This window comes from Melospiza georgiana, chromosome Z (assembly GCF_028018845.1).
Source record: "Melospiza georgiana isolate bMelGeo1 chromosome Z, bMelGeo1.pri, whole genome shotgun sequence".
NCBI lineage: Eukaryota > Metazoa > Chordata > Aves > Passeriformes > Passerellidae > Melospiza > Melospiza georgiana.
The window spans coordinates 68,654,477-68,667,155 of NC_080465.1; the positions used below are offsets into that span (position 1 = coordinate 68,654,477).

Genomic DNA, 12,679 nt, shown 5'->3' on the forward strand with positions numbered 1-12,679 from the left:
AAGCTGCAGAAAAAAGGTCTTGCCGACTGGAATCAACTGAAATACTGCAACAATGTAGATATTTACTAGCATAAAACAATATGATAATGGAACAGAAGGACGACACACATATATATAATATTAATATGTATATAACATATAAATATATATATATGAACATATATACATTTTATACATAAATATGTACACACGCATATGCACGCTACACACACACACGTACACATTTTATAACAGACAAGGACTCTTTAACAGGTAAGATTAATAACATTAACAAACCAACAATCTTTCAGGAAAGTAGGATCATGACTGGCTTTCTTATATACTTATATTCACTATATCCACCTAAACAATCACACAAGAGAAGATAACTGGTTTTCAAATGCAAAATTCTTAATTCTGTCCACTATTAAGTAGAAAGGAAACTTCTCACACACATTTACATGAGATCAAAATCCAAGTCTTCAATTCACATTTTAAAGACATAGGGCTTCAGCAAATATTTCCTCAGTCCCAACCAAAAAATCTGAGATATGCAGATGATAAAAATATTAAGTATGTCTTGTTTATGAACAAGACTTTCCAATGACAAGGAGAAATACTCACCATATTTCTACTAGTTATATCTCCTAAGTAAACTACAGCATTCATCTGAGGAGCCCAGGTTTGAATCTCTCTTTGCCAAGACGTCAAGGTAGAAAGTGGCACAACCAACAAGAAAGGCCCATACAATTGATGTTCGTGAAACAGGTAGTTCAGAAAAGAAATTGTTTGTATTGTTTTACCTAGACCCATTTCATCTGCGAGAATACAGCTATTCCCTCTAAAAAAAAAGAAGAAAAAAAAAGGAAACAAAACTATTTAGGGGGTGTGTGGAGATTGGGAAAGTTTGGATTAAAAGAAATCATTATCTTTTGAATATAAAATCCAATCATAACAGTTTTCAAGATTTTACTACTACACATTTTGAAGACATTTATTTACATTGTTTTTCCATCGCAAGATTTCCAACTGCTCCTACCCCCCTGAATTAACAAAAAGGTTTTAAGTAGTTCTCCTGAGTCTAATTTTTAAATTTTAACAGTAATATTGACATTCTATAAATGTTTGTTCGGCTTTTCTAATATTACTGGTTTAGGTCTGTTGGTTGTTTTAAAAATATTACTTATTCCATTGAAACTAAAAGCAAAGTAATGACACATCCTAGCTGCTTTTTGTTGAGAACAACCATAAAATTATAATTTTGGTACTACTTAGAGCAAAACCAGTCCCTTCAGATCTCTGTTTTGAGCTTACAGTATGAAAGTTTCCAACTTTAAAAAAAACCCACCCAACAGAAAAAACCATTTCAATATGTTACAAATGCTTGCAATTTACAAACAAAATTGAGAGTCCTTACTTGCACCATGAGTGAGCAAGCCAATTCAACCCATTTAACTGATAATCTCTTAACTCTAAACTTTCGTGTCCTCCAATGTAAGATGGTTGTTTTTTTAGTGCAACAAATCGTGGCCTTTGTTTTAGAACCTGTGAAAAGCAAATTGATCATCGGTCAATGATTGAACTGGAACTGAAATTACCAAAAGATCTTCCTACAGAAAAAGTAACAGGAGGTATTTACTAACTCATCAACTCTAGTTTTTATCTATCAGTGTAAGCCAGGCCATAAAAAAACACCAAGTAATTGGCAAATTGAAACTAGTTTGATTGCCAACCTAAATGTCACAACATGAATGACATTAACTCACTCAAAGTTTCCTTTTAAAATAAACTGCAATACTAAACAAATCCATTTCTGAATGCTAGTAAAAATGCAGAGGACTGGCATCTACAAAACCTATTCTCAGTAGTGCTACTGTCCAGACATCCTACTATACAACATTATTGGTATTCTGAAAAAACTTTCAAAAAACTCCCAATGTGTATTTGATATGTAGATGTAAAAAAAAAAAAATCTCATTTTTACTATTGCAACTGATGTGGTAGCTTGAACTTGGCCAGGAGCCAAGCTGCTACCCAACTGCTTACTCACTTACCACCCTAGAGGGATAAGAGAGAGAAATGAAAAGGTAAAAAGTGGGAAAAAAATTGTGGGTCAAAATAAGGAGTCTACTGGATGAAGGAAAAACACCCAACCAATCAAAACAAAAAACATATAGAAAAAAAAAATCCCACAAGGGACACAATGACTCACACATCAATTCACCAGCAGACTGATGACCAACAAATTTCCAGGCAACAGGCAGCCCCTGCTCAGCCCACTAATTTATTGCTGAGTAAGACATTAAACGGCAACAAGCACCTCTTTGGTCAGCAGGTGGTTCAGCTGCTACTGGTGTGCTCCCTCCTAACCTACTCAATAGCGGGGAACGAGCACACAGGATACAGAGAAGGCACTGCGCAAGCACTGTTCAGTAACAGCCAATATGTGTTACCAAAACCATTCAGGTCACAAAAATAAACCACAGACTGCAGAGCCTGCTATGAAGAAAATTAGCCCTATCCTAGTCAGACCCGGTACAGCTGATTATAAATCTATTGCAAGTTACCTACTCACCTTGCAATCTTTAAAGGGAGTGGTCTTGGACTGATTTCTGCTGAAGTATTCATCAATGCGTGCCTGAAACTTTTTGGCAATGAGAGCTCCATCTTCCCAGCTACATTCAGAATAAGGTAGACCCTGCCACTTACAATAGTAGTCTGGATAACCAGCAGCTGATTTCTGATTTGAATGAGCTGCAAAAATGCATCAGAATTCTGATCAGCATTTTACTTCTGTACTGTAGGAAAACATTCATTTTACATAATAATACAACAGAAGCTAGACCCATACAGACAGCCTGACAGCTTTTCTCTTCACCTGAAGTTTTGTTTTGGATTAAAATTTTGTGGTATCAGTATTTGACATTTCTTAACTATAAAAACAAGAGCATTGAGAACATAGAGAATCCCTGACATTGATTTCTGTCCACAAGTTTGTAACATACCAATTATTCTTTCCACTATCTGGTATTGTTTATGTAGATCATCTGTAAGCTCCTGCTGGCAGTTGTAATATTCCACATCTTCTGGAGAAGCATTTTTCAGCCTGGAGCAGGAATTAATTCACAACACTTATTACACCATATACTTCTAAAACTAAGAAAATTCAGCAACTCTACAGCTCTGAATGTAAGCATCCCATGAATCTTGCCTGGAAAGTTTTTTGAAGGAACAACCTAAAAATCCCTACTACAAAACGGCTGTGTCTGGCCTAAGTGCCTCACCATTAATGACTGAAAATACTTATCACTGAAAATTAGTATTCTCCATTAGTTGCTTGACTAGTACAACTGATAGCTGTAGCTATCTCTCCAGATAAGCAGTACACTTTTACAGGTTATTTTCATGGAATAGTACTCAGGGTGGCTCACTCTGTAAGAATCCATCTTATGATTAGTGGCTAAAAATCCCACCAGCGTTCACTGATTATATTAAACACTCTAATAAAACTGGACACCAAAGAGATGACTTTAAAATGTATGTATTTCTTCATGGTTTTTATTCTCAAGCTTCAACCTCAGGTTTCAGCAAAGAAAGCTGAATTCTGCAAAGTCACCTGAAATGGCTAATGCACCAAGAAAACATTGATCCTTGAAGCAATTCTTGAAAAACTCCAATCAAAGTATAATGGAAAAATTACCAAAAGCTAAAATTTATTACTCATTTTTAAATACTACCCATCTTGTTAAAACTCCATTTATACCATACAGACACACACACACACACACACATACACACACCAGATTCATAGAATTATGTTACTGGAACATGTTAAAGGGGCTTTGGCTTTCAAAGTTTTTGTCTTCCCAAAAAGACAAAAAACAGTTACCTTCTCAAAACCAGGTAACAGGTCTTAGAAACAAAACAGAATACCTACAGTGTTTCAAAATAAGTATAATTAAAAAAATATATTCACCATCGTTTTGTTTCCTGATCCTTTTTCTTGTAATTGTCCAGTTTCTTCATTCCTTTAACATTTTGTTGCTTCAGTGTTTCCTCAGTTTCCCAAGTGTTGTGGATGTGTGACCAACCTTTCCATTTAATAAGATACTGCACTTCTGCTGGCTCCTTTGATTTTTCAAACCCAGCATTTGGATCACCATCGGCCTCAACTGCATATATTGTGGTTGCAGCACCTGTGGCTGAAAAAGAAACCACACCATATGCCTTGAGTAAGTGTGTGTTGTTGTAAGTTAACCAGTTAAAAATGTAGCAAAGTAGTTGGTGGTAATTTTAGATGAGTACATACTTGACCAGTGCCTACTGCACTCATGTCATTACTATTATTTGAAAGATTATGATGTAGATATATTAAGACATGCACAAGTAGTCAAGAGAATAAAAGAGCAACCAAAATTTCTACACCTACCCTGCAATATCCTATCTTTCCTCATGAAAATTTTATTTGCATTCCCGGTTTTTAAGGTAGTCACTAGGGAATGCTCCACACTTACAATGCTTGTCATCTTCTGCTACACTAGTCTTATCTCTGAGCATAAAAAAGACATCTGATGTTATATCTGATCAGCCTCAAGACATGAAAAACCTACTAACAGGGACACTATAAATCTCCTTCTTCCTAAACAAGTTTGTTGCTTGTCCTGACTCTGTTATTTTACGAGGTAAAAATTATTAAGTACAGATTAAGCACAGACTGTATTGTAGCTGTAGCACACTAGCAGCAGGTAACAGCTCATTTTGGTGAGGACAGGGTACAGAATCACAGAGTATTCTGAGCTGGGAGGGACCCACAAGGATCATGGAGTCCAACTCTTCAGCTTGTACAGGGATAACCCTGGCATTATTACCAGCCAGCTCTAACCGAGTGAGCTAATCTCAGTGATGTTGATAAGGAAATGAGACCAGCAAGCTGGTGGGGCAGATAAACTCTGCCTAGAGAGGCAATGCCAAAAAAACAGCAACATCATCTGTGCAGGAAGAATGAAAGAAGCTTTGTTCCTAAGGCTTTGACTACAGTAGTAACACCATACACTGGAGCAGGATATGGGAGAGAGAATTTGAGAGAAGAGTACTAGTTGTGACAAGGGTCAATCATTTAAGACAGTACGTATAACTAATGGAGAAAGGTAGCCCTGCAGTGCAAGAGGCTTAGCATTTGGGTGGGGTTTTTTCATGTGTTTGTTTAGATGTCTAAGAGTAGTATGGGAGAACTGGTTACTTGGGACAAGGAGCAGGCTGAGATACATGACAACTGCTTTGCCCCAGTCTTCACTATGCAAGTGACTAAGCCACACCAGAGAAAGCAAAGGCAGGGAGGGAATGGGAGAAGGAGGAATCACCCACACCAGAGAAAGCAAAGGCAGGGAGGGAATGGGAGAAGGAGGAATCACCCACTCCAGGAAAAGATCAGGTTTGAGACCAATTAAGGAAACTGAAAGTTTCAAGTTCGTGGGACCAGATAAGATACATCTACAGGTCCCGAGGGAACTGGCAGATGAAATAGCTAAGCCACAACCATAATCTTTGAGGTCATGGTGGTCCAGGGAAGTTCATACTAACTAGAAAAGGAGAAATATAACTTCATTTTTGAAAAAGAGGAAAAAGGAAGACCCCAGGCTCTAGGGTCCCCACCATAACAAGGATGTGGGCTTTCTGGAGTAGATCCAGAGGAGGCCACCAACACGGTAAAGTGGGCTGGAACAGCTTTGGTATGAAAACAGGCTGACAGTTGAGGCTGCTATGCCAGGAGAAGAGAAGCCTCTGGGGAGACCTTGCAGCACCTTCTAGTACCTAAAGGAGGCTATAAGAAGGCTGGAGAGGGACATCAGACAAGGGCACATAGTAGTAAGACAAGAGGTAATGACTTTAAACTGAAGGAGACTTATATTAGGTATCAGGAAGAATTCTTTGCAAAGAGGGGGGTGAGGCACCATAACTGGTTGCCTGGCTACACCCAGAGAAGCGGTAACCCAGGAAGTAAGTGTTCAAGACCAGTTGCATGCGTCTTTGACCACACTGGTGTAGTGAAATGTTTACCTGCCAATGGCAGAGGAGTTGGAATTAGCTGATCTTTAAGGTCCCTTCCAACCAAAACCATTCTGTGAGTCTATGATTTTAACTTGCAGACTCAAATACAAAGCAGAATTCTAGATACCACTGTAATTTTAGATGCATTTTCTGTAGCCATTCCACACATTGTTCTGTATTTGTACTGCAGTACCTGAAATCATTATTTCAGTGGTTCAGCCTTACCAACACTGTCTTTCAATGTTCAGACTACTAGTCAGCTCTCCCATGTAGTCTACTTTCTGCACATACACAATTTGCACTGATCAAGACCACTGAACTGTACAAACAGCATCACAACAACATGGTGTGCATTCATGCAATAGAGAGTTATCTTCCACCTGATTTTTACACTCTACTCAGGTATGCAATTTTTCTGTATTCTACAATACTTAGAAAGGAATAGAAACATTCTTACAAATATAAAAGGTGCAAAAAACACTATGACTTCTTTGTAACTGTGGTGGTTGGACCGGAAATGGGATTTCTGGGATGCTGTGGTCACTACCATCAGGCCAATGGATGCTCAGATTGTAGGACCACCTCTGAGAAAAACACAGGGGTTAAAATCCAGAGCTGCCCGCCCCAGGAGTCTCTTGGGACTTCTGTGGGGAGAGGCTTTGGATCTCTCCCCCTGTCCCAGCAGCCGGCTGGGCGGGGGGAGGGGAAAAGCCACGCGGCCATGAGGTAGGCCCAGCCCAAGGATGGAAGGGTGGAAGAGACCAAGAGACATCAGGCAGCCCCCCAGGGAAGAGAGAGAGAGAGCCAGCATCTGAATTCCATAGCAGCGCTGGCCCAGGAGGAGAAGGGGAGGGGGTGTGAGGGCAGGTGGGAGTTCCAGAGCTCTGGGACAGGCAGAGACTGAAATTTTAACCCTTTCCTTGCATGATTGAGACCTTGCAAAATGCTGATCCTCCTGGTGCTGAATGAGAAGAGAGATAAGAGATAAGATAAGACGGAATGGGCCTCGAGGGAAGTGCAGAAGACTTTTGAGTGGGGGAGAGATGACAGAGTGGCCTTTTGGCTGGACTTTTCTTGTGTGGCCATAGACAGAACCATATCTTTTTTCCTGTGACACAGAGAGTGCATTTAGGAAGAGGCAGTGCCTCAAAACCGGGAGGGTTCAGTGTGGGTACCCCTCAGCCTCAGGGGATGAAAAACTGGGGGGCACAGATGTCCCGAAAGAGAGGGTGTGCCTTTTTTGGAGTGAGACAAGGCATCCTTGAAAGACAACCCTAGAAGCAGCTCTGGTCCATGCACAGTGGTGACAGCACTGGGCATGGAAGGAAGATGTCACGATGGCAAAAGGACTTTCTGGGCGGTGCTGAGTGACATGGGAGCACACGAGGTTTCAGCGGGTTTCCAGGGGAAGCCTATGGTGCAAGAAGGACTCCTCTCCTCTTGATGAACTGAAGATTGAGTATTCTAAAAAGTGGTGCTGGACTGAGAGTTGGTGATTTGGGGGAATGTATTGGACTGGGGAATTTGGTGGGGGGGAGGAGGAAAGTGCTTTTTGTAAGGTTTTCAATTTTTCCCTTATAGTTTTTTTCCTTCTTTTCTTGTAGTTTAGTTAATAAAGTTTTCTTTATTTCTAAGCTGGGGCCTGCTTTGCTTATTCCTGGTCACATCTCACAGCAGATACCAGGGAGAGGGTATTCTCATGGGGGCACTGGCTTTGCGCCAGGCCTAAACCATGACAGTAACTTTAAAATTATTGCTTTTTAACCTATAGACAAGAATATGCATTGAAGTTGCACCATGATCTTAACAACGATTTTAAAAACACTTAAAAAATATACCTCCTTTACGACCAACTCGACTATCCATAAATTTCTCTATAGTTTCAAATTCATCTTCTTCAGGTTGTGGAACGTCTTCTCCACAAACTTCTAGCAAATCATCAGAATCTGTCTTGGTTTCTTCAGCTTCCTTGTAACTAATGTTGACTGTCGCCTGACGACGAGATCCCCTCTTATCATAATCATCATCATCCTCCTCCTCATCATCATCCTCTGAAGAATCAAGTTGCCTCTTTTTTGGTCCTGCATTTTTCTTCCCACTTTTTGGCTTAATTCTTCAAGACAATAAAGTATGACACAAAAATGACATTTCAATGGAGGCAACAATTAATTTTCTGCATTGTTTTCTGAATACAAGTATTTAATGAATGTTCAATTACTCTCCTTTCATTTAAAGCAGACAGGAGAAAGTAGTCACTAGAAAGCATAAATATATTGTCATATTATGTATATTAAAAAAACCCACTTTTTTTTGTCAGTAAGTACTACCATTTTCAGTTGAATGCATAGTAGTAGTAAATACTCAGTTGGTTTTTAGAAATAGTTTAGAATAGAGCATTCAAATGCCCAACTTCTTACCTGGTTGGAGGTTTACGGCTTTTGACCTTGTTTTTCGGCTCATAGTCAGATTCACTCTCCTCACAGCTGCTTTTCTCTCTGTCTTCCTCTGACTCAGAATCTGAACCTGTTCCCGACATTGACCCTGATCCTGACATTTGCCAGTCTTCACTGTACATGATGAAAGACAAAACAGTAATTTCATATTGTTACATTTTTTAGAACAGTTATTCACCCATGAGGGATCTGCTGTTATTTCAAGACTCTTCACAGAAATAAAAATCTTGTAACAGTTATTTCAATTGATGAGACAGAAATTTATCCTCAGTGAATACTGGGTAAGTTAAAAAATGTCCAATGGCATCAAAAGGATTTGGACTAAGAGGTAGATTTAAAATCTAAAAAAACAACAAAAATCTGGATTTCCATATAAATTTCAGCATGAAGAAATGAGTGAACAAGACATTAAGAAAACAAGTCTACCTGGTAAGATACACTTCATTAGAAGTTAGACATGTTCAAAACATAAAGTTCTATCATACTGTATTCTGCAGAGTCTCATATTTCTCATATTGTCTAATGCCTGCGGTCTCTGTGGCCCATGTGAAGAATCGGCAACTTTGGCACGAGAAATGAAAAATAACAGAGGCAGATTTGAGAAATGCAGAAAAACCTGAAAACCTGAACTGCAACAACTAGCGAGTGGCACTAGCTCCCAAAAGCTTCCACTAAACTCTCAAATCAGCGCTTCACAGCCAGGCAAGGTACTATGAGTAAGACACTTGTGACTGACTGTCCTAGGTTACAATATAAAGATGTATTCTATTCCCATCTTCAAGAGCTGCTGAAACCAGGAGGGGTATTGTTTTTTCCTCATCTCCTGTTAATGGGCCCAACGATGCCTTGCCACATGACTCAGAGATAACTCCCTCCAGAGGCCATTTCTATTTAATGGGTAATCAAGAACCCACTGCATAACTCAGAATGATATCAGCCCATCGTGAGATGCTCCACCCAAGGGGGAGGAGCTAAGCATCACCACCCAGATATAATCTGGGCTTTGGGACAGAACTGGCAGCCCTTACCTGTTTCCAGAGGACAAGAGCTTCCAGATCTTTTTCACAGGATCACCACTTCAACAAGACCATTTTATCTAGACTGCTACCACCACCCTAACTAGCAGGGTGTCAGGTTGTATTCTGACTCTGTCAATGGTTTTCTTCTTTTGTACTATTGCATGTATTTGGTTTTTGTTGCGTTGTGTCTGTTTAAGTTGGAATGTACCGTTTCCCCCTTTCTTGTAATGGCTCTGCCCTGGTTCTCTCCTCCCTCCCTTGTGCTGCCAGTTATCCCAACTCCTCCCCAGTTGCCATGGCAACCAATGTATCCTATCTCAAATCCCTCCCCAGTGTCCTGTCCATCACTTGGCACTCCTACCTTTCTCTCCAGAAACTTCCAGCTAGAGCGTCACGTGATTGGTTCAGGGACTGAACACCCTCAAGTTATCCCCATTGGTGCTTTCCCTAAGTCAATCTTTTGTATCTCACTCCTCCCTGAAATTCTATTTGCCCGAGGACTGACCCCTCCCCTGTCTCCTTTCCCCCTTAAAAGCTCTTGTAACCTCTCTGAAACTGTCTTTGGGTGTTGGTTCCCGTGGGAGTCAATAAACCTGGATTCACCACAGCTGGAGTCCGCTCTCTTCCTCTGCTGATTATAGCTGCAAGCCACGTCCTTCAACAAGGCTATCATTGCTGTGTCATAGCATAGGGCGATTGCCTTAGGTGCTGTCCTGGATCACTGAAATCAGGATAGCGCCCCCATACTGCTAGCTGTGCTGGATTGCTAGCAGGGACATCCAAGAAGGACAATCCTTCTCTAGCTGGCCGCTTCGGGTTTTATTACCTTTTCTTAATAAACTGTATTTCTGACTTGGAGTCTCTCACTGGTTTTGCTTTCAACCCAAAACTCTGAGTAGCAGGATTCCCTGGTTTCTGCTTAACTGAAATTTTTTAGTTCGTGACAGGAAAGATGATGTACAGTATCTTGAATCAAACTCTGACTTCATGCAGGAAAATTCAATCTTAATATCTTAAATAACAACTTAATAGAGTTAACTTGTTGTTAAACTGCAACAAAGTTAAACTCAACAAAGTATTTTAGAAATAAAAGCACTGATGAATGTTTTCAAACATATTGCAGACTCATACTGAGAAAGTAGTGTGATAGAGATGCTCATTTGACAGTTCATTTTAAAATTACAAAATCAGAAATGAAAGATCAAGATAAATTAAGAAGAGAAGCAGTTTAAGAGTGAGGAAATGAAATCTAAGCATCTGTCTCTATGATAAAAAATGTGTGCTATTACTTAGGAAAATAGCTTACTCTTTATGTGTTTTTTTCTTGGTTTCACTGGATGAGTCATCTGCTGAATCTTCACTACTTGAGGAGTCCTGCAGAGGAAGAAAATAAACCAAAGCCAAAGGACATAAACCAAAGACAACTCATTTTTACAAAAACAATTATGTAAAAAATCTTCTAACAAGTAGATTTTGAAACGATATATCAGTTTTCACTGTCAAATTTTACCCTCTTCATGCCTTCCAATTTAGCTGTTTGAATCCTGGTATTGTTTTTGTACTTACCTGTCTATGAATACACTATGCCAATACTGCTCTGGAGAACACCACATAAAACTCCCAGCTTAAAAAATCAACATTGTGCCCACATAAAAACAGTCATGGTGTAAGCTGCTCCACATTACTCAAGATGGCATCTCTATAAAAATCCTAATGAAATCTCCTACCCTCAAGAGCTTTTTCACCTTTCATATCTGTTCACATTAAAACACCAGTTTAAGAAAATTTTGAGAATAACATATTCCTTCTTTCTTTACAATAAAAGTAAAAACAAGAACCCTCTAAAGCTAGGTTTTCTTAAGACCAGTCTCATTGTCTTAAACTTAGTTTAGAATAACTTTTATCCTGAAAAGCATCTTTCTTCAAGATAGTGCTTAACAGGTGTAAATTAAAATTTTAATGATACATGATTAAGTTTTCTGTTTAAAAGATGAGCTCCTAAATCAGACAAAAGCAGAAATTCAACCAAATGTGTGTGACTACAGTACAAAGTCTTTGTAATACAGGACAAAAAGACAGCTTTACAAATAAATTACATTTCATGGTTCCGATTACTGTTCTTAAAAGATATTCCTACTGCAAAAAGTCAGTATTTCTTTAGCCTATGATTTAGGTTTTGAAATACCTGGAATACAGGTCTCATACTTAAAATATAAGAATTCTTCTGTGGTAACTACTACTAGACTTATAAAAATTAGTTTTCTACTTCATATGGAATTTCTTAAAACTCTAGCAGACATCTTTTCCAAAAACACATTGAAAAAATAATTTAGCATTTTTATTTACAATAAACTCAAGAAGCCAGAAATACAGTGTAAGTCAGCACTGTGTGGCTTGAAAATTTTGTCTAGACAACACAGAAAAGCTACGTAAAAAAAGCACAGAATAGCACTGCTATAATTTTGGGACAACTCACTTGGAAACAAGTAACCAGAGGTATCTTTACTTTTCTGCAAAAAAAAGTCAGTTATTTGAATGTTGATTTTATAGACTAACCCCAGGCTTCTATGCTCACTCAGAGAATATATATATTTGCTTAATGTAATTTTATTGCAATGTGTACATTTTAAAAATTACAATAATCACCTCTTCTGAAACACTGTCTGATGAGGCTGCCTTTTGTTGTTGCTGCTTCTTGAGTACTCCTGATCTTTGCACGGCAAGTATACTTGGACTAGACTTCCAAAACTAAACAGGAATAGACATGCAAGAGTCAGTTAAACATACTGAAAATCTCCAGTTTACCACATATTTACTTTTCCTAAGTAGCATCTTAATTTTATCAATTTAAACATTTCACTACAAAACAATTCACTACAAAACACTTAACATTAACTAACAATATCAGACAGCTTTTTAAAGTCATAAGATTTCTACAAAACAGAATGTTATATGCTAATCACTAGGATGATTACTGAAACATGTTTAACCATAGTTGTGTAGGTAATTGTTAAAGCAAAACTTCATAAAGTACATTTTTAAATTCACACAGATAAATTCTTTCAGATTGCTCAACTGCTATGATTTTGTTTCATACAGTAATAGTTAAACATATGGGAAAAAATTTAACAGAGAATCCTTAACTGTCTTCAGTTCTTGGTGTGATTCATCCATAACTAC

The 12,679-nt window shown here is 38.7% G+C and overlaps 1 protein-coding gene across 3 annotated transcripts in view; it reads right to left on the reverse strand.

The window, feature by feature from the left end:
• The window catches only part of CHD1 (chromodomain helicase DNA binding protein 1), a 55,899-nt gene that overhangs the window by 26,067 nt on the left and 17,153 nt on the right, over positions 1-12,679 (reverse strand). For all 3 annotated transcript variants that reach the window (XM_058043366.1, XM_058043363.1, XM_058043365.1), the window contains exons 4-12: positions 12,146-12,247; positions 10,806-10,873; positions 8,445-8,594; positions 7,866-8,140; positions 3,956-4,181; positions 2,985-3,085; positions 2,555-2,733; positions 1,397-1,524; positions 604-820 (exon numbers count right to left, since the gene is read on the reverse strand). In XM_058043366.1, coding sequence (XP_057899349.1) covers positions 604-820; positions 1,397-1,524; positions 2,555-2,733; positions 2,985-3,085; positions 3,956-4,181; positions 7,866-8,140; positions 8,445-8,594; positions 10,806-10,873; positions 12,146-12,247 — 1,446 coding nt within the window. The remainder of the gene's footprint in view (positions 1-603; positions 821-1,396; positions 1,525-2,554; positions 2,734-2,984; positions 3,086-3,955; positions 4,182-7,865; positions 8,141-8,444; positions 8,595-10,805; positions 10,874-12,145; positions 12,248-12,679) is intronic.